This window comes from Prionailurus bengalensis, chromosome D2 (genome assembly GCF_016509475.1).
Source record: "Prionailurus bengalensis isolate Pbe53 chromosome D2, Fcat_Pben_1.1_paternal_pri, whole genome shotgun sequence".
Taxonomy (NCBI): Eukaryota; Metazoa; Chordata; class Mammalia; order Carnivora; family Felidae; genus Prionailurus; species Prionailurus bengalensis.
Genome location: NC_057351.1, coordinates 82,365,964 through 82,388,838, shown reverse-complemented (window position 1 = coordinate 82,388,838; position 22,875 = coordinate 82,365,964). Strand labels below are relative to the sequence as shown.

The 22,875-nt window shown below is 44.9% G+C and overlaps 1 protein-coding gene across 4 annotated transcripts in view; it reads right to left on the bottom strand.

The window, feature by feature from the left end:
* The window catches only part of DOCK1 (dedicator of cytokinesis 1), a 530,259-nt gene that overhangs the window by 60,564 nt on the left and 446,820 nt on the right, over nucleotides 1-22,875 (bottom strand). For all 4 annotated transcript variants that reach the window (XM_043597859.1, XM_043597860.1, XM_043597862.1 and 1 more), the window contains 5 exons: nucleotides 19,061-19,209; nucleotides 8,882-8,967; nucleotides 8,541-8,697; nucleotides 2,070-2,110; nucleotides 532-622 (listed from right to left, as the gene is read on the bottom strand). In XM_043597859.1, coding sequence (XP_043453794.1) covers nucleotides 532-622; nucleotides 2,070-2,110; nucleotides 8,541-8,697; nucleotides 8,882-8,967; nucleotides 19,061-19,209 — 524 coding nt within the window. The remainder of the gene's footprint in view (nucleotides 1-531; nucleotides 623-2,069; nucleotides 2,111-8,540; nucleotides 8,698-8,881; nucleotides 8,968-19,060; nucleotides 19,210-22,875) is intronic.

The window sequence follows — 22,875 nt, the reverse complement described above, 5'->3', positions numbered from 1 at the left end:
TCTGCAAAACAAAAGAATCATCACAGCTGAACGTTGTCATGCCAGACCTGTGCTCAGGAGCAACACTCCACGAGAATTAGGCAGGAGGTGTAACGTCAACTGATGGACTAATAGAAGATCTCAATGTGAATGCTTTGCTAAGATAATTAGGGATATGTCTCATCCTATCCTACCCTGAGCTGTCGAAATTCCTTCTTACTGATGTTATTCTCCACTACCTCTGAGTTCTGCTGGCATGAATAAGGAACCGTAGAATCTCTAACTCGCTGCTAGCCGACAGCCCAATGATGGCTGTTTATGATGCTCAGTGATAATTTGCTATGACATCTTGTTAAATCTGCATTCAGTAGGGCCAAGCCTACAATCAAAGTAGCTCCTAAATATGTCTTTGTTTATGTCACCACATTTAGTCAAAATCCATAAGATCTTAAATCATAGGTTTACTGAAATTTATCATGGACAAACACAATTTTAAATAATCTCAGAACATATAACAACAGAATCATAAAAGCGTGTAGTAATTTCTATTACCTTCAGAAGCTTTGCATGGAGAAGCAAGGTATAAGCTGCCTCCGTGTAGTTATCACACTCTTTATGCAGGTCACACAGCTTGTACAAATACCTGAGGTGACGAAATAGACAGATATTTCTCACATGGGAGCACATCATTTGTGCTGAGGATTGCAAGGGCTGAATTCTACCTTCACCAGTGCACCATATCTACACCTTCTGTTTACAGTGCTCACAACTCACAATGCCTTGAACACTCTGGGTGCAGGAAGCACTAAGAAAAACCAACAAGAGAAATATACAATCATATATTTAAAAAAAATTTTTTTAACGTCTATTCATTTTTGAGAGACAGAGAGAGACAGAGCATGAGCAGGGAAGGGGCAGAGAGAGGGAGACACAGAATCGGAAACAGGCTCCAGGCTCCGAGCTGTCAGCACAGAGCCCGAAGCGGGGCGCGAACTCACAGACTGCGAGATCCTGACCTGAGCCGAAGTCGGACGCTCAACCGACTGAGCCACCCAGGCGCCCCCTATACAATCATATTTTGAAAAGAATTTTGAGTCCTCCCTTTTCAAATGAAAAGGAAGCTGGCACAGGAAGGCAGAAATGTACTTAAAGGGTTTCTCATTCTTTTTAATTTGTTCCAAAGTTTTTCTTCTTATATTTGAAATGAGATTACGATGTTTGATTGTGATTTCTTACATTTCTATTGAATCCAAACACACACACACACACACACACACACACACACCCATAAAAATAAAAATCCATAAAAATAAAGGGCTCTGATGATCACAGTGAATGTGATCAAAAGAATTTCTTTGCCATTAAGATATAAAGGTTGCTTTTTTAGTATAAAGTAAACTACATTTTGGATAAAAGAATCTAGTTGTTTTCCCAAAAGTTTATTAAGTTTCTATGGCATATTTTTATAAGGGATAAAGGAAAAAATTTTTAGAAATCAAGTTAGACAATCATGCTTGATGTAATAAACACATCATTAAACATGAATGTCACGTGATGTATCCTTACTCTATTCTGCTAAGTTATAGTCTTGCTAAATATTTGACACTCACCCCCTAAAGGTGGCCAAGAGAGGGGGCTCAATCACAGCCCATCCCTCTAGAGAAAAAGGCAAGTGAAGGAGAAAAATCCAGCAGACAATATAAAACATCGGAACACAGTGTCAGTTAAAGTAAGAATGGACTGAAAAATTATACTATTGTCCATATGTGATAAAATTAAAACTGGATTTCTCACTTGATCATATGGTTGTCTCTTTTCTAAAAGGCCATATGGGTCAGTCAAAAGATACAAAAACCCTGTGCCATAATAATTTATGGCTTTTCTCTAAGGTGGCTAAATATGACCGTCAAAGCTCCGTGTTGGTGTAGATAAACTGGGCCAGGAGTCAGAACACATCAAACTCTACCTTGAGGGTTCACGATTCCTCCAAGATAAACCCCCACAGTTAGAAGACATTTGTTAGCATGGACGTAACAAACAGCACTTCTAATAAACATGCAGAGGTACAAGCAAGCATGATGCCTACCTACCTTATATACATTTCTTCTCTTTCAATTTCTTTGTAGAAATTCTGAAAAATCAAACCACAACACTGTTTTGAGAAACCTGTTCTATATAAGATGTCACCTGCAGATTAAATCATCATGGTTCTTCACTTTGTGTCAAACACAGCCAAATGGACCCAGCCCCTTGGTTTAGAACCATAAATTCACATAAAATGCGAAATTCACTTTTTGAGGGGGCAATTTTAATGATTCCGTTTCTTGCACTGCGAGGACAAAAACCTACTTTTGTCATTGAAGAATCACCAGTCGTTCGTTAAAAAACGGTATTACCCAAAGATATGACAGCTTAGCCATTCTTAACTGTTGTAAAGTCATTAGAAGATAAAAAAAAAAAAAAACCAGCAAAGATCCCAAATTTGGGAAGAAACCTGAACGTGATTTAAGACATGCTGGGCCCAGCTTTGGCAAGAGCCCCTAGAAGGCAACATGGTTTTCGAGATGTGTGGTGATTAATGTGGTAGCCACCAGCCACATGTACTCAAATATAAATTAAATTTAATTAAAATTAAATAAAGCTAAACATTTGCTCCCTCTGTTACACCTGCCATGCTCTAAGGGCTCAGTAGCCCTATAGGGGTTAGTGTTACTGTATCTAACCGTGCAGATATAGAACATTCCCATTCTCACAGAAATTTCTATTGGACAGTGCTGTTCCAGACAGAGGGACCTTCCAAACCATAGTAATTAAGTAAGTAACCAAACAAACCAATAAATAACTGGTTGCCATTTGAACAGCACCTTCTGTATACGCACCAATGAAGAAAGATTAATGAGCAGGTTATAAGCAAGGGGTATTTCTGCATATTGTAAAATATCTTCTGGGCGAGCATGAAAATTTCTATCAAAATGGTATTTCTTAATGTAAACGTCTCTATAAAGACTTTAAAAACTTTACCATACACAAGGCGCCAAAAAGGTGCAGAACAGTCACCTAACCAAGCCGAATGGCAGGCAACACCACGGCCACTTTCGGCGTGAAATTTAGCACCTGAATCTGATGTGCTGACTCCGGGATCAAGGCCTGAGATACCAGTGAATATCACTGCTATAAAGGAGTCCAATTATCCCATAGATGGCGTAAGTTGTTTAATTTCATTAGCAACAAAAGACACTGCCACTGGAACTGATTTCTTTGAAAATAAGTGATAAATAAATACAAGAAAGAGGGGCACCTTTAGAAAAACGCTCCAAGATTTTCATATTTTGCTGCATCTGAGATGTTAATGTCCTCTGGTTCATACGCTATGGCTCAGTAATGAGGATATTTTCAGCTGACAACTCAGGGAGACGTAACAAAGAGAATCCGCATCAAAGGCAGAGGATGAGCCCTTCCAACTCTAACTCACCAGTATTTACAAGCTACGACTGCACACCATCCTATTCTGCGCTCAGATTTTTAATCCTTTCCCAAGCGTTTGATCATTCGCCTTTACAATTTCACAACGGGGATATCATGCGACCTTTATTCCTCTCTCACGGATATGGAAATGTCTTCCGTTTCCTGCCTGTGCTTAGTTCTGTTCCCTTCCTAGGACTTCAAAACCTCTCTAGAACTGAAGAACGCTCATCTCAAAACCGTTTCTATATAAAACTGTGGGTTTCTTACGTAAAAGTTCACGTTGCTCTGGCGCCCCACTTCTGGGCTCTGCCGACAGCACACCCCCCCCCCCCCCCCATCGTCCCCTCTCTCAAGTCCCTTCCGCACCGGTGCTCAGGCTCAAGCTCTACCAATCTCTGAGCAAGCCTTTCTGGACCAGACCCTCTAACACAAATGCATCACTATGCACCATTGATCTTCCAGAACTTACACATTTGCATCATATACCAGTGCTGTACTCCCTCCTGAGTACTAAGATTTTCAGAATTCTCGTGAGAACCACTTTAATTAGCATTGTAAAGGGGCCATGAAGAATGTCACTTATGTCTATAAAGTAACAGTGAGTCCACCACTCTAAGAGAGGGCTAAGTTGATGACGGCATAGAAGAACTTGGTCACACACAACAAAATTACCAACCAGTAATGAAAGACTGCAGGATTATGAGGTGACAAGGAAATTCTACTGAATTACAAATGTGCTTTCTGTCCAGGGGGAACTATGATCCAATGTCATGCACATGTGCTTACAGGGAGGTGTTTGTGTAGGGGTACTTAGGTCATTGGACAGAGTGACTGCTCATCTCTCATTAAAAAAAAATTTTTTTTTAGCTGCAAGGAAGAGTAAGACATTAATGAACCCATATAACTAGAATGTTCCACTCACTCCATTAAAAAAAAAAAAGCACTGGGGTGCCTAGGTGGCTCAGTCGGTTAAGCAGCTGACTTCAGTTCAGGTCATGATCTCACAGGTCACAAGTTGAAGCTCTGCATTGGGCTCTGTGCTGATAGCTCAGAGCCTGGAACCTGCTTCAGATTCTCTCTCTCTCTCTCTCTCTCTCTCTCTCTCTCTCTTTTCCCCTGCCCTGCTTGCACTCTTTCTCTCTCTCAAAAAAATAAACATTAAGAAAAACAAAACAAATTACAAAATAGCACTGGTTCTAAAGGAAATTTGTCAATGGGCTTAAAGGGCATCAATAAATCCTATGTTCTTTATTCCTTTTTAAATTTTTTTTTAATTTTAGGATTTCAAGAGGGTTTCTGCTTAGTGATAAACGGAGTACATTTTATATATTACTAATGGATGTTTATACACCATAGATCAATATACATCTATTTCATAAGAAAAGTACCAGGAGAAAAGGTGAAAATGGTCCACAGATTTAAAATATATTTATGTTTTGGGGCACCTGGGTGGCTCAGCTCAGGTCAGATCATGATCTCAGGCTTCATGGGTTGGAGCCCTGCGTCAGGCTCTGTGCTGATAGCTCGGAGCCTAGAGCCTGCTTCGGATTCTGTGTCATTCTCACAATCTGCCCCACCCCTGGTTGTACTCTGTCTCTCTCTCTCAAAAATAAATAAACAAAACAAGATCAGAAACTTTAAAAAGTTAATAAAAAATAAAATATATTTATGTTTTTACTTCTGTGACTAAATGTGAGCTGTGTAGTGAATATTAAAAAACCTGTCTATAAAAACCTGGTTTTCTTGTTTCTCTTTAATCCATAGATCCATTTTATTTTTAATTAAAAAAAATGTTTAATGTTTATTTATTTTTGAGAGAGAGAGACAGAGAGAGAGAGAGAGAGAGAGAGAGAGAGAGAAACAGAGAGAGGGAGACGCAGAATCAGAAGCAGTCTCCAGGCTGCGAGCTGTCAGCACAGAGCCTGACGCGCGGCTCGAACCCAAGAACTGCGAGATCGTGACCTGAGCCGAAGTCGGACGCTTAGCTGACTGAGCCCCCCGGGTGCCCCTATTTTATTTTTTAAATGAAAGACTTGTGATAGGTTGAGAACCATCTTGTGATCCCAGGCATTGGTTAAGAATGGAACACCTGACTCTTCATAGAATGATTCAGGATGTTCCAAGTTCAAAGAAGTTAATGATGTCAGATAATCTCAGGAATCCTGGATGTGATTCTTGATTAAAGCCTAGCTAGTGCTGACAGCACTAACAACAGGTACGTGCCGAGTGAGGCTCCGTACGAAAGAGGAACAGAGGTTAATCAGAAACTGTGACTGCAAGTGGCATTTCAAGAGCTTATTTTCTGACCCTGGGTCCTGATGATAAAAGGCCACATTCAGAGCACATCCCCACTAGGTTTCACGTCCTGGTGAACACGAGAGATCTTGCTTTAAAAAAAAAATAGTATTCTCAAACATTGAAGTTGGGAAGCTAATAAATGTATTAATAATTCTTCTCTCTGGACACAAATCAGCTTCTTAGATGCCCTTAGAAATCAGGAGGAAGAGTATGTCCATAGTAGGGAATGATTTCAAAGAGGTTTCTACTTCTCTCCCGCAGAAAAATATTGATTTCTAGCTTCATGCTAACCATATTAGCATCACAGAAGTAAATTACTCTGAACAAAGGCAAAAATGCAGGAAGACAATGAAGCAAGGGCCAGGGCATTCCTGTGCAAAAGACTGGGGCCTTTACCTGAGGCAGAGCTCACTGCTATGCTACACATAATTAGCCTACAAGTGAATGTGAAAGTCGGCACAGCAGTAGGCCAGATCTCAGGGACCGAAGCTAGAAGTCAGTAATTCTTCCAGTTGCCCAAGACCCTTACGAAACATATGCAAACATATTTCAATCTTTTAAGCTGATTCTTTCCTCGGCTGTGGCCAGTCTATTAATGAGACCAAAGACCTTCTTTATTCTGTCACAGTGTTTTGGATTTGTAGCATTTCTTTTTGATTCTTTCTTAGAGTTTCCATCTTTCTGCTTATTATATCATCTGTTTCTGCATAAAGTCTCCTTTTTCCATTAGAGCTCTTAACAATTTAATCATGGTTATTTTAAAGTCCCGGTCTGAAAATTCTGAAAACATCTGCCAAAGCCAAGCCTGGCTCTGATGTTTGCTCTCTCTCTCTTAAAACTGTGTTTTTGCCTTTAGTATGCCTTGTAATTTTACGTTGAAAGTGGACATGATGCGCCGCGTAGGAGGAATCCAATCCAGTACGGGCTCCGGTGGTGGTTTTTGCTCCTGGGCTTCTGCTTCACTGTATCCTCTTGTCTCTCCAATTTGGGGGCCAGCAGTTTTCTCTGTAGAAGGTGTTTATCATTCATCAAAACAGGTGGCCTATCCACGGATGGCAGGGGCCGGGATGGCTCGGGAGCTTTCAGCTGCCAGTTTCTTGCACAAAGCACAAATGCGGTATGGACACGACACTGGATGGAAGGTGAAAAAATTTTCCTTTTGCTTTTAAATCCGAGCATCTCTGGTGGTTTCCTAAAGAGTGAACGATCGGTCATATTCCTCTTGGCACAAAAAGCCACTTCCAGGAGCCTGAAGGGCCTACGAGCCCATTCAAAATGGCAGGCATGGAAGTGAAGGCAGAGCAGGTACATGTCATCGAACGACCAGATGATGATACTCCAGATCCAGGGGAATAAAGTAAGGGGCACAAAGCAGGAGTAGTGTCTCCTGCCTCGGGACAGGCAAGGGAAGTTGAGGAAGACCCTCTCAGGGCCAAGAGTCTGCTCTTCTGGCTACTTACCAGAGGAGGATGACACAGAGAGAGACAGACATCTTCAAAGCTGGGTGTGGGAGTCACGTGGCTCCTGACAGCCACGGGGTTCACCAAACACTCCCTGCAGATGAGCTGGTCATGAAGCTTCCTGAAAGTGCGATGCCCTGCCCAAAGCTCACTGCTCCACTACTGTCTCAGGCAGGCAGTGTCCACAGGACCTGGCCATGTCACGGTGACAACAGGGGTCAAAGAGGTCCGTGGACGGCAGTGGCCAAGTCTACCCAAGCCATCTGCTATCCACGAGACCACGAGCTAGCTCCTCGTAGCTGCCGTAATAACTCACAGTAAACCTGGTGGCTTAAAATGACAGATATATATTCTCTTGCACTTCTGGAGGTCAGAGTCTGAACTCAAGGCTTCAGCAGGGCCGCACGCCCTCTAAAGGCTCCAGGTATAAATTCTATCCTGCCCCTTCCAGCCTCTGGGGGTGGTGGGGAGGGTCCAAGTGCCCCTGGGCTTGTGGTCACATAACTCCAGTCTCTGTCTCCATCTCCACATGGACTTCCGTGTGTCTCCTTTTCTGTCTCTCTCTCTTTTTAAGATGTTTATTTATATTTTGAGACAGACATGCAGAACGTGAGTGGGGGAGGGGCAGAGAGAGAGAGAGAGACACACACACACACACACACACACACACACACACACAATCTGAAGCAGGTTCCAAGCTCCGTGCTGTCAGCACAGAGCCCGATGCAGGGCTCAAACTCACAGACTGCGAGATCAAGACCTGAGCTGAGGTCGGCTACTTAACCGATGAGCCCCCCCACCCCCGCCTGGCGCCTCTCCTCTTCTGTCTCTTATAAGAACACTTGTTATTGGAGTTAGGGCCCACCTGGATAGTAATTCAGGATGATCTCCTCTGGAGACCCTGAACTCAATCACATCCACAAGGAGCCTTTTTTTCCAAATGAGGTCCCGTTCGCGGGTTCCGACGAGTGGGATGCGGACCTATCTTTTGGGGGCCATCATTCAACCCACGATGGGACATGCTTGCCACCTCCTAATAGTGATGCCCTTGAGACCTATAATCAATGAGGTGCTACCCTGGCTCCAAAATAAGATGGCTCTTTCTTCTTAGCCACGGGAAAAACGATGTGAAAACACCTGGAGGGGACAGGATTTTGCAGACGTGTTTACAGTGGATGCAAAAACAGCTCTTCCTTTTCCCTTCCCCTGCAACAGACGAGGAAACAAGCAAAGGAAGTTCCGTGGCCAGCTGTCACGAGGCTTCTGAACTTTTTGAACACAGTACGTTTCTGGCTTACTGTGAAGATTGGAAATTTAATTAACTTGCATTTCACTCACCAGCACGTTGACAGTGCAGCTCATACGATTTTCTTTGTTCTCATCATGCATGATGGTTCTATAATCCAGGAGTCTTTCCATCAGGCGCACAACGAGTTTTACAAAAGTTTCTCCTGTTTTGGCGAGGTATTTGTGTTTCCTGCAGTGTTCCAAGAGGCTGAAAAGTAATTATGCACACGTTGTTAATCCCTCTCAGAAAAAGAAACTTGACTGGTGCAATTTAAAATATTTCCCATTATTAACACGTTTTAATTATTTCTGGGCTACAAAGTTCATTGTAGTCTAATTACAGTCTCCCTGTCTCTATTCTGACATAAATCCTACTGTTAATCAACACTTACATTTTATCAAATAACACTTTGTACTGTTCATCTCCTCTGCCTCCTTCCACTTCATGATCCAGCTTGGTGATGATCTCATTTTCAAACTATAATTAAGCAGAGGAAGCGTAAATAATCAGCATGGCGGATATTTCATTTTATGACTGAGCATCAACGGCACGTAAATCGGGGAGAGATCATCATCAGATAGTGACCCTACGCCTTTGAAACCTGATTTCACGTAAGAGGTACCATCCCCAACCCCCTAGAGATGTCTGATGATCCCTTGCCACAGGGGGATTCTTCCATTTCCTTCCCTGGTTAATGGAGCCTAAACATGTACATTCTGATGGGAGGAGCAAGGAGCAGAGAAAAGAAAGGCGAGGGAACCGTAGGACGAATAATCAAGGAGCAATGCGAACAAACGTCTCAAACTTCATCTCCACCAACAAGTAACATCTAAAATAGCTCGTTGGTTCCTGGAAAAGAACAGATGGCGTTTCACTTGCCAGCAAAGAGTTCTCTGCAATCACAAAACATCGAAGGGGCCACTTCACTGCCATTCCTTGATGGGTCTAGTGAAATACCTCACTCGGGTTGAAAAAAAACATAAAACACAGGAAGGACAGCGTCTCTACAAGACCAGCAGACGTCTCGAGAAGGTCCATCTCCGGGCCTTTCCTTGAACACCCCAAAGCTTCTGATCAGATTTCCAGAGCAAGGGGTGGGAAAGGATCCTCAGAAATGCTCCCTGGACCGAAACCCTGTCTCTTGGAGTTTTGGGGAAAACTCTAAACTCTGGAGAGGTACAAATCTCCAAAAGATTTTCACAGGGGTCATGAGCCTTGTGGCTGACGAGGCTGGAAATAACTACCTAGATAATAATGGATCTGAGTGCTCATCCTCACTGCCCAGTCTCCCGTCCCTGGCAGAATTCAGGGCCACCTCCATACGGGATTCTTGCCAGGTGAGCGCCATGTTGCACGAGCCCTGAAATCACCCACTGACTTGGGCCAGGAAGGCAGGAGGCCCCTGAGAGCGTTAGTTCCCGTAGAGCAGGAGATCACCACACCGAATTGAAAGAAGACTGGCAGAGGGGGAATTGAGGGAAACAACAGCTAAATTCAGGATACAGAAAGCAAGCACACCCTCCATGTAGGCAAGGGTCTCTAGGATCCCTTTAAAATACATGCTCAGTGGGCACCTGGGGGGCTCAGTCGTTGAGCGTTCGACTTTGGCTCGGGTCACGGTCTCACGGTTTTGTGGGTCCGAGCCCCGCGTTGGGCTCTGTGCTGACGGTGCCCAGTCTGAGCCTGCTTCAGATTCTGTGTCTCCCTCTCTCTCCCTCTCTCTCTCGGCCCCTCCCCCACTCGTGCTCTGTCTCTCTCTCAAAAGCAAACAAACAAAAACAACATATAAAAAAAAAAAAAATACATGCTCAGGCAATGCTTTCCAGGCTGACAACCCCCCGAGTCTCCTGCTATTACCAGGATCCTATAGTTATTTAAGCTGCGTGACAGACAGAATTTTCGTCTCTCCTGGTCTCTTCCAGAAGGGCCCCTGGTGGTGATGTTCTAATGGGAGCACCGTGCTACGTGCTCATGAATCACTGGAGAACGAGTGCTAGACTGGAGCTGGGGAGGGCTTCCTGTGTCAGCAGAGGAGTCGTCCAGCCGGTCGCTGAGACCCAGACTGTGCTCTTGGCCCCACAAGCCAATGGATGGACACGTTCATCTGAGGGCTCACAACAGGACTGCAGGCACCACGGGCTGCACTGGTCAAGCAGGGTGCCGCCGCCGCTGCTGTTGCAGGGGCGGCTGACAGTGGCACCCGTGGGGCCGGAGGCAGGGGGCCTGGGGAGACCCAGGGAGGAGCCTCAAACAGGCACAGACCCGCCTGATCTGATCAGGACTTGCTGCCTAAAGCCACAGTTCTATCGCACTACAGATGAGGCGGAGGCTTAAACAGGTCTGGAGAAGAGTATTGATTCTTGCTCAACATCAAGGACTCAACAACACTGCAAAACTCTGGACCTCAGTGAATCCTGCAATTCTCCTCTTGATCTTCCCCATCGTCTCCTCCCCAAGCAAACACCCTCTTTTTTATTCTGTTTGGCCTGAAAAGTTCAGGGATTTTAGGAGCACAGGAAAAGAGGCAATTCTAGCGAAGAAGAAAAAAGAACTTGTATTGTTTTCACCTGGAGCCTCATGATAATGACTCTACTGTAAAATCAACCACCTTTTGATACTAACCCACTAGGACTTTGTTCTTTACAGAAATTCCTCAGAAGGTGGGGCCCTTTTGGAATCAAATACGAGGCAGATCAGGTGCCATTAGGCTACAAGTTGACGTTTCCAGCCAATCCCATTTCCCAGAGGGTACCACGATGGGAGCACCGTAGGGGAAGTATTCGGTGGGTGCTGATTCTTCAGAACAAACAACGGAGGGATCAAATAAGACTCAATTTAACCAAAACACACGACCGCAGGCCACACATGTTCAACGAGCATACAATGAGGAAGGCACCGGGAATTCAGGAAAGTACGCTTTATCCCAACATGGACAAACACACACAGGCATTTGAAACCGCTCATCGCCGGTTAATCAGGAGGTTATTTGAACTTGGGAGTCTACTTTAGGGAAATAGCATGTTTTCTCTGCTTCCGCGTAAACCTAGCTGTCACAAACAAGGGCAATAAGGAAACTCCAGCTCCTTAAGTATGCTGCTTATCAAATTTTGACTGATGAATTTAATGCTTCCTCAAATGAGTGGGTGAATGAGAAGTAAATCAGAGAGCACAGCTGATTCTAATTTTACTAACCTCTAGTCTAAACTAAGTGATTTGCACGAACACCTGGCAGCCCTCTTTATCAGCAAGGATTCAAAACCCCAGATCTGCAGCTAGCCTCTCGTTCCAGGGCCTCCATTATTTTTTTTTTACAGAATATTCTAGAATTAATTTGTTAGTGTACTGAGAATGGTTATCACAATCAGGACTAAATGATCCTGTCCAAATAAACTGGAGAAAGTCCATTTGCTGATAGAGCAGAGCTGATTTAAAAAACAAAAACAAAAACAAAAACAACTGTGCTTATTCTCTTACTCATAAATGCACACTGGTAATTTCCAGCAGGGTTCTCTATGGTGAGGTTAAAATTAGCAAGGGTTTACTGTGTGGCTCCAAAGGGGGTTGAGGCAAAATCATTATACTTCCTCTCTTTTCTGAATCACCAGTATCACTACAAAAATGTCCATAGGGTGTCCAACTTAAAAAGCTGAACAGAGCATCTCCAAGCCTCCCAAACCAGCGCCCCTCCAAGAATATGAAACAGAGTCCGTGAGAATACAGGGCTTTTCGGAAGGTTGACAGCATTGTTAATTCAATTAACTTTGAAAGGAATGACCGCTTTAGCCATTCACTGCCACAGTTAACCACGGGTTATTGGCTCCAATTTAAGAGATCATGGAGTGAAGGATCTCGGCAGTGGATAATCCAACAGCCACTTTTGTTTGCTTTAGAGTGCATCATTTTTTTTTTTTTTTGGAAGTCAGATTTACCGTTCCTGCTACCATGCCCAGATAGATGCATAGAACCAGGCCTGCTCCTCAGGCATCCAGGAGAGCATTTATACAAGGGATCTGAGGTTATGTCAGAGCAAGGAAAGGGAGCTGGACCAGGATGGAAAGGTTTGCACAAATAGTTTATTTACCACATCGATAAAGTGCTTGGAGGTTACCAAGAACAGGGTGAAATCTGAAAGCTAGGAACATGGCTTTCTATGTCCATTAGCAAAAGCATTCCTTTGGCTTTTCTGCAAATACGCCTTCGTGAATGTGCTCTGCCCACGGGTGCTCTGCTTTCTCCGGTTTTTTGTTTTTGTTTTTTTTCCCCAAGAAAACGTGTTCGCAAGGTACTGGAGGGAGGGCCGTGATTTGAGAGCACCCTCTGGTATCAGAGAGCTGCAAGGAATCAGATTCTCAGTTTCTGAACTTCCAGAAGGAACTGCAGAACTATGTCCGTTCTCTTTAGCGCTGACAGGAGGGGTAGGTGGGAGAACATCACTGAACTATACCTGCGTGGACAACATGAGTGAGAGGAAGGAACCGGCTTCACATTCTCACTCCATATCCCCACATCCTTCCAAGTCTAACAAGAAGGCTGTTCACTGACCTTGAAGCTTCCACCTGGAGGCTCAAGAGCCCCAAGGCTGGGGAACTATCCGCTGCCTGGCTGTTACACCTGGCAACACCTGAGACAGGTGCAGCTGCCCCCCATTTCCATAGCACACACATCAAGAAGGGATTTGGGGCTGTATCCAATGACACTGGACTCCGGAAACATGCTCTCAGAGTGAGTCCTGTTTAATTTGGTCAAAAGAGATTACAGGAGGGGCGCCTGGGTGGTTCAGTTGGTGAGGCGTCCAACTTTGGCTCAGGTCATGGTCTCGGGGTTCCTGAGTTCAAGCCCCACATCGAGCTCACTGCTGGCAGTGCAGAGCCCGCTTCAGATCCTCTGTCTCCTCCACTTACACTCTCCCTCTCTCTCTCAAAAATAAATAAACATTAAAAAGAGATTACAGGGGTATGGGCATCTCTTTGCTGCAAAGGCCTTTAAGAACAGAATTCAATGCAATCAGAACTTTTATTAGAGTCCAGGGTGTCAGCTTCCATGATCTCTCAGACTTTGGGGTCCGGATTCAATACAATAAAAGCCTGCTTCTCGTGCCGTATGTTCCCTTTCAGGGTCCGGAACTAAACTCAAGCATTATGTTGAAATCGAAAGCAAGAATAAACCAACAAACAAAATGCCAAAGAATTCAAGAATCATCAGGATAAAATCACCACCAAACTTATGTCCATATGACGGTGCAAAATGGACCAGCTTTCCCGCCAACCAGCAGAAGCCGGCAACATCCACTTGGGTTATTCAGTCATTGAGTTAGGGTTACCGAGCATGGGCAGTAGGAAGAGATTATTCAGACAGGACCTCAAAAACATCCAGGACACAAAGATTCCTCATGTTCTAATACTGTTACAACTACAATGGGAATTTCTGGACGTTGTGGAGCATTTTACTGACCCTCACAGAGATGACAGAGAATAGCTTCATGGTTGAAAATATTATTTTTCTGTGGAGTCTTTCCCATTCCATCTTTATTAATGGTATACAGCCCATACAGCCATTTGCTGAAATTCTCGGCTGTGAGTTCTGTGGTTGGTTTTTTTTTTTGGTTTTGTTTTGGTTTGTTTTTCTTCCAAAGACATAACAAATGGAATTCTTTCCAAAGGTGCCAGGAGGGAATTTACAAGCATGCTCTTTTTTTATGGAGCAAAATCCAGCGAGGCTGCGACTCGGAGCATTACTGACTTGGGGGGTAGGGGTGTCGGCGCCACAGGGCAGAAGTTAGTTTCAGGCCAGGGGGAAGTACGTCTCGTGCGAACGCGACCCAGCCGGGGCGCCTGGGTGATGTAAGGGACGCTGAGATGCTGATGTCTCCAAACACCTGTACAGCAGGTCCTGAAATCATCGCACACAGGTGCTCACCCTTGAAAGAAGTCAAGATCTCCCGAAGACCCAGCTCGAGCATGAACGTGCCTCTCTGGGACTGGGGTCAGGGTGGGGGTGGGTGGGCACAGGGACAGAGAACACGCCGTTGGCATGACTTGTGGGGTGGGCAAGCTGGAAGCAGAGACACCAGAGACGGCATCCTCCGGGACTGGTAGACAGAAGTTGCAGTAGAAGGGGACAATTTAGGAGAACAGATGCAGCGTCCACGTCATAGAAGAATCTGAGAAAGGGCTGGGAGACCCAGGAATTGTCAGCAGGCCTCCGCAGACCTTATCCATCACCTGTGAGGATCTGCTCAGCACAAACGGTGTCAGGCCGAATGAAGGCGGGCCTGCAGCCCCCTGGGGGAGAGGGCCCCCGGCCAGCAGGAGGACAGAGCTTGTGAAAGGGTCACTCCATGCCTCTCCGTCCCACAACCGGGCAAACCTGTTCAGCGCCTGGAGCCTGGAGAGGCAGGACCTCAAGCACCGAGGACAAGGACAAGGACACGCCTCTGTTGGATGAAGATTCATGCTCTTTCTTGCAAAAGCAGAGACCAGAAAGGAGACTTTCGGGGAAATGTGTGTATGAGATCACTCTGATGGAAGTCCTTCTGCTGCGGCTGGAGAAGACACGAGCTGCCACTCTGGGGAGCTGTAGAAAAGCCCATCTGCAATGCCTGCTTCTGAAATTCCAGTAATGGCTCGGTGCAGTTGAATCTTGTGTAAAATGGCAGGTTTTTCTTCGAATCCAGCAGCACCCCCCCCCACTGCAACGGTAAGAGCATGCTACGACCCAGACATGATGCATATTTCACGAACAACGGTGCATAAACAGCCCCGCTCAGAAAGACACAGCAACCTTTAAAAAACAAAAGCTACATCATAGGCTCAAAACATGAACGTTTTGCAACAACGAAAAGCCCTAATGTCTTCCTCTCACTCCATTAGTGTTGCACATCTGCTATAAAAGTGAAGCCAATTTAAGCCCTTGTTGATGTGACTAATAAGGTTAGATAATTGGATTGGTGGCGGGTTAGGTAAACAGCAGCCAGCCAGCCCCAACCTGGAAGCTCCCCGGGAGGGAGGCAGGGATTCCGGGGCCCTGCGGTTCTGTGCACACACCCACTCACTGCTCCACACCCACACCACCCCCGAGGACAGAGGGCACGCCTCGTGCTTCAGGAAAGACCAGCCAATAGAAGGCGAGCGTCGGCTGACCTGAGAATAGGAAAGAGTTAGAAAAGATATGTCAAGTCAAGAGATAGATGCTATGGGCCAGGAGAGGCCAGGGCTAGGGCCCAAGAGAAGCAGCCAGATGCTAGAGATCAGAAAGATGACAGGTCTCTGCATCTCACCAGGGAGGCCAGGGGAGCAAACAAAGATGAGGCTGCTGTAACCCGCACCCAACCAACCAAGTGACAAGGAGCCTGGTAAAAAGGGATGATAGGGAAGCAGCGGGTCTAGGAGGGGTGATATTCCATGGGACACTCCACCTGGGAGGCTGAGACAGACTCACAGAAAAAAGAAATCAAGATATCCCAAGAGAAGAGGAGATGGGCCTTTTCCCAATTCGCAAGAAGAGATGAAGAGAGCAGAGAGACTTTTGTCACGCGTTTTCGCTTTTCTGCCTTTCTTTAAAAAAACCCTTTGGTGTGTCCTCCCACTGGTCTTTGAAGGCACAAGCAGATGACAACACCGATGAACAAATGGTCAATGATCACGGACCAAGAAATCCAAGTAGCTGACCATGCTTACCGACAGTGGGTTTCGTGGACCTGTGTCCTCAGGTTTATGCTTCTATTTACGTATATCCAAGTAGGACACGTTTTATGGAAGGGAAATTGTTTGTGAAACAGAGTTAAATGTGCACAGCTACTTTCCCGCTGTTACTCAAACAGCTTGGTCTTCTGATATTAGGCAGTTTTTGAACTCACCACTGGGGGCAGAGTTGAGAACGGAGGCAGAAACCCCACGACTCTCCTTCAGTAACTTTGTGCCATTTCCTGGCAAACCAGAGACCCCGTGAATTGGAGAAATTCCCTAATGTAAATAACTACTATACTCTTCTTAAAAAATTGTATTTATTTTTGAGAGAGAGAGGGAGCATGCGTGCATGCGCGCACACACACACATGAGCAGGGGCGGGGCAGGGAGAGAGAGCGAGAATCCCAAGCAGGCTCCTTGCTGCCAGTGCAGAGCCCCACACGGGGCTCAAACCCACGAACCATGAGATCATGACCTGAGCCGAAACCAAGAGTCAGACACTTAACCAACTGAGCCACCCAGGCGACGCTATCTGATTCTTTAACAGCGCTTTTTCATACGGCCCTTCTTTAGGGCTTAATTCATACAAAATTCAAAAAGTCAGATGAATTTTCAGCTTAGGAAAAGGGATTTTAAACTACATTCCCTAGTTCTGGTGGATTGGCAGTGAGATTGGACACGATTTAGTGCCAGTGGCAGTCAAGATGGGTCAAATCGTACGGCAACAGCATCAGAAAACATTGGCAATGTCAAAACTTACGAAAATATTTTGAATCGGCAATTCCGTTTTTGAGAACGTATACCAGGAAAACTTTCAAAAGAAAGTCAAGCAGTATGCATGAATATGTTCACTGCGCACTGACTCATGGTAGTGAGAATCTGCAAACAACCCAAACGTCCAGCTAAAGGTGATGGATAAGAGATTAGCTAAGGGCGTGTGGTTAAGCGTCCGACTCTTGGTTTCGGCTCAGGTCATGATCTCATGGTTCACGAGTCCAAGCCTCACGTAGGGCTCTGCTGGCTGGTGTGGAGCCTGCTTGGGATTCTCTCTCTCTGCCTTTCCTCTACTCACTGCCTTTCTCTCTCTCTCTCTCTCAAAATAAATAAAAAAACCTTAAAAAAAGTTACAAAAGAGAAGATTATCCATTCCATTTTATGAAACCTTATGCCATCACAAGAATCATGGTTACTGCGCTGTCATCAAGAAAGAGGTGTCTGATAGATTGCCAAACAAAACCGAAAACATTTGGACAATGTTTACCATGTTACATTATATGTGTGCAACAACTGATCTTGAACCAGAGTGGGGGGAAAAAAAACAGCTGTTCTTTTAAAACAATCTCTTTAATTTTATAAATAAGTCAACATAAGGAAGCCCTCTTTTGCTATGGAAAGGAAGGAAGGAAGGAAGGAAGAAAGAAAAAGAAAGAAAGGTGGAAGGGAGAAACAGAGAGAGGAAGGAAGGAAGGGAAGAAGGAAGGAAGGGGGAAAGAAAGAAGGAAGGAAGGAAGGGAAGAAGGAAGGAAGGGGTAAGGAAAGAAGGAAGGAAGGAAGGAAGGAAGGAAGGAAGGAAGGAAGGAAGGAAGGAAGGGGGGAAGGGGGGAAGGAAGGCAAGGGAGGGAGGAAAGAAAGAAGGAAGGAAACGGAGGGAGGAAGGAATCAAAAGGAAAGGGAAGGGAAGGGAAGGAAGGGAGGCGGGTGGGCAGGTGGCCTTCACAGGTTTATTTTATTCACTTCTCACAACATCCCTTAGGAGCAGATTCCATTCTGTACCAATATTACAGCTCGGAACCAAAGATTAAAGACGTTCGGTAAGTTGTGGGAGGTCCAGGTAGCACCAGGCTACGCCAGAAAGCACGGGTACCTGACATCAGTGTTCACACTCAAGTGTAGGCACAGAGCAGGGTTTCTTTTAGCTTTGTATCTGTTCTTTGCTCTAGAAACTAGCAAAATTATTCATCACGGCTACCACCTTCATGCCGTAATAGCAAAGACTGACCAGTGAAAAGGTAAAACTATTCAAAATCTATAAGGTAGCAAGTATAAAGGGGAGGAAGGAAAAATCTACTCTTTAAATATCACATCCATTACAGTTACGCTGCTCAGATGTAGTCTTTTTCCAATACAGGGATTTTTCTTCAAATTCTGTAAAAATCTATGTCAAGTGGGTACTTACTTACTCGAATCACTAGAATATTTAAATCAAGTATGGAGGAACCACTATCACTGGGGTTCTTCTCTTGCCTCCTGCAGAGCTTCCCAGCCAGCCCAGCAACACACGGGGGAGAAAGCTGCTTTATGTTCATGCGGGCGAGCGTGTCCCCACTGGCGGAAATGTAAACACCACCTTTATTTTCATGGAATCCAGGGAAGGAGATTTTGTTAATCCTCCCACATAAATATGCAGATTTTGTCTTTCCTATGGATACAGTATGTTGTTGAGCACTCTACCCGGTTTTTTTTTTTTTTTTTGAGGAATTCTTATCAGTTTCACTGCACAGGTGAAAGGTCAAGACACATGTAAAAGAAAAAAAAAAAAGCAGAGATTTTTTGACCTGAAAATAACATAAGTTGGCAAGAAGCAGGCAGTCTGAGAGGATAACATCTGGGTAAACATTCTGAGGGTACATACCAAGGGGGAGGGGCGGCGGAAAGAGACTTTCATCCAGGGTTTAATGTGTAAGAAAGTCCAGATCAAAATAAGGAAAAGCTAGTCACTGACAATACTTCTCCCTAAAGATGCAGGCAAAGGATGACAGGCTTCTTCAATAAGGAAAATCTCTCAACATCTTTAACTCCAGAGCCATTTATAAGTCTTTTTCAAAGTTTCCAGGCTTGTTGGTCTTCTCCCCAAGCCACTTACCGCACACCTACTATGTCCTTACCATCTGGAAGCTGCGGGTCGAATGGAACTCACACTGCATCATATCAAAGAAAATGGGTATGGTGGCTTTGCGCAGTTCTGTCTCAGGAATTAGTGTCATTTCTAGTATCGGGCCGACCATTTCTGGAATGAACTTTATCTTGTGTTGACCTTAAACACAGAAATGCATTACTCAGAACATGTCTTTTAAAAAAAGGATTTTAAAATGCGCTTCAAAGGACCAAACAAAACCACACAGCTTAGTGTGATCCTGAATGCTAGGATACTGGGAATGTGCGTCCATTTCTCATCCGCAGGTATTTTGAATGCGTCCAGCCTTTAGTATAAGAAGTGGACTGTATTCCTTTTTTTTTTTTGATTTTTAACGTGTATTTATTATTGAGAGACACAGCATGAACAGGGGAGGGGCAGAGAGAGGAGGAGACCCAGAATCCGAAGCAGGCTCCAGGCTCTGAGCTGTCAGCACAGAGCCCGACACGGGGCTCGAACTCACAAACTGGGAGATCATGACCTGAGCCAAAGCTGGATGCTTAACCGATTGAGCCACCCAGGTGCCCCGGAAGTGGACTGTATTCTAAATGTTGTAAGGGAAGCTATTAAAGTATCCATCCAATAGAAGGCCTGTAGCCATGACTTATCTGTTATGTAAGATAAATGTCATTTCACAAATAGACAATTATATCACATTGATCAAGGACACGAGCAGCTAACAGTATGCATTAGCTACAGCAGGGCTGGGAGACAGAATACCTGGTAATCTCATTTGTGACAACTTGTTATTAACACTAGCAATTTACCCAGAGTTAATCACTCTTACTCATATTTCTACATAATCAGAAAACAGAATGGATCCTCTAAAGAATTTAGTTGGTTTTATTACTCAGCTAATACAGATTTCTGCAAAGAGAACATTAAACAAATTTGGCTATTATAAATAACCACACTTCACAAAGTACATAACCGTCATAATAAAGCCTAACTTAATATATTTCTGAAACTTATATTAAGTGGACACATGCAAAATGTAACCTTCAATAAGGAACTGAATATAATGAAAATCTTACAGGTAATATTTGGACTAAAGGTGCTAATAATGTGATTCTTATCCTTTCCCCAAAATGCTTAATGTCCCTGCAAGGCATGTAACTGTGGCAAAGCATTCTCTTAAAAATGCTATTATGTTCAGTCTCTCAGGTGACACTTTTCTTGTCTTACGCTGAAAAAATCTCAGAGCCAGTGTTTCAGAAAACAGATGACAGTGACACGAAGTCGTTCATCAACACAATTTGAGTGTCACAGAGAGCGCTGGCTGTCACTGTCAGCCCTTACTGCTCTCAGCTGGGAGGAAAGTAGAGGGTGGGAACAGGTGGTGGTCGACGCACAGATTGGAAAAATAAGTGACAGGAACGATGGTTTTCTGATCTTTGATTATCGACCTTCCCAATAACGCAGGAACCTGGCCAGGGGCCAGTGCTGGGCTCTACAGTGATAGGCCCAGGATTTAACCTCTGCAAAAACAAATGGTCCTCAAGGTGGGCAAGACCTGGGTGTCCTCCAGTATTCTTCTTCCCTTTCTTTTAGTCCTGTTTTCTTTTCCTTTTTTTTTTTTTTTTTTTGCATTTGCATTTGCATTATGGATTTCCCCTGGAGCATCGCTTGCTCAAATTTAATGATGAACTCAGGTTTGGAATCAATGAGGATCAAGGTGACTCTTGCGGTGGTGTAGACTTCAAGAAAAAGAGGATGCGCTTCCACCACCCCCCCCCCCCCTTTTTGAGACAAAGAAAGAACAAGTTAATTATCAGGTCACAATGGGAATACTTTACCTCGGGTCACCTTGCCAATCTCCTAGCTACAACTCCCAAATTTTTTAAAACCCACCAAGAGTCTTTCTTCGAGTTACAAAACGTGGGGCCTCCCCGTCCCCTCTGGACACTGGGCTGTGCTTTCTCCGGGGATCCAAGTCCTCACCTGGCAACAGTCTCCCCCTGGGTGTTTGGACAACCTCTTTGCAACCGTGAGGGTCCAGAGTTCCGGGTCATCGACCCCATTCTAACCCCAGGAAAATCTCCATAGACACGAAGGTAGATGGGGCAAAAATTTCCACCATCATCCAGAAACTGATGAGGCCTCACTGTATGTGTTTGAATGAAAGCACATCATGTGTCCAGTCCCCAGAATCATCCACAAAGGGACCCCCTGAACGAAAGCTATTCCGGACCAAACCCGGCTGACACGGATCTCGCTGTGAGCACGCTGGCTCCAGCAGGACCCTCTGCACCGCGCTGGCCTGCCTGCCGCGGGTAATAAACAAAACGGAAGTGGGGGTGGTGCGGGCCATGGTGAGATCAGGCGCTCTGGCCCCTGCTTCCGGGAGCGCACTTTGATAAATAACTGAACAGCTCAGTAAATAAGCACATCCCCCCCTTCCCGCCCCCTGCCTCCTTTTTTTTGGACAGAGTGTGCTTTTGATTTCTCCTTTCCGACTCAAAATGTGACAGGCTTGGGAGGGGGAAAACATGCTGCTCTGTCCCCTGGGGCAGCGCGAGTCTGCGCTTGCATTCAACCTGGCAGAACAGATCCTTGTCTGAAGCTCTGCTTGGAGGGGAGATCCGAGACCCCCGTCTCCACGTACTGCTTGTATTATAGGAAAGACTCAGAGAAGAAACAGTCGCGTGGAGCATTCGGCTTGTTAAAATCGAAAACAAATGGAGACCGGCCTCGAACATTCTCCGAGCAGAGAAAATCGGTTTTGTCATACAAGCAAAGCTTCCTTTGGCTTACTGGGCAAGCTAAGTGACCACCTGACCGGGGTCACTTCTTGCTTAGGCCTCTGAAAATCATAGGCAAAACCAACACAAACACACACACACACACACACACACACACACACACACACATTTTCCAAGGTTGACATGAGGTAACCACTAACCAATGAAGAGAATTCTAAAACAATAACCAATCACCAATATTATAACCAGTAAATTGTCATTGTTTTCTCACTATATGAGCTTCTAAATTTTTTTTTAAGTTTATTTATTTATTTTGAGAGAGAGCACCTGAGTGAGCAAATGGGGGAAGGGCAGAGAGCTAGATGGAGGGAGAGAATCCCAAGCAGGCTCCTTGCTCTAAACATAGAGCCTGACTCCGGGCTGGGTCTCACAAACTGTGAGATCGTGACCTGAGCCTAGATAAAGAGCCGGATGCTTCACTGAATGGGCCATCCAGGTGTCCCACTATATAAGCTTCTTTGTAATGATATACCTCTGAGCCTCCTTCCATGTATTCGTTTGAGGGGACCTTGTCCACAAACTGTCTCTTTGGTGTGTGCACAATAAAACTTTATTAATTACTGCTTCAGCAATTCAACGATTTTATTGCTGTGATGTGTGAGCTTTTGACGGGCTCAACCCTGACCGAGGAACAGGTGACTAACTGTAGAATGATAAATATATCTGACTTCTATTTTTATTTCCTTCCAGAGTGGGCTAGATCGACCTGCCAATATGTTCCCAAACCTGAGCCTATTAAAAAAAAGAAAAAAAAAAGCTGCATAGGAAATAGGTTGTGTACATCTTGGGGAACTGAGATGTGCTGTCATAAACTCCCAGAGTGCTGGCCTTGGCAGGGATGCTCATGGCAGGCTCTAATACCTGAGATTCGTAGCAGGCAAGATCCAGGCCACCTGAGGTGACCCCATGGAGACATTCTTAGCTGTCTTGAGGGGCTGCTTGGGGCAGACCCTTTGGGCTGCTGACACTTTTATTACTTTTTTTTTTTTTACTTCCAAAAAATAATTTAATTATTTTATAAGCG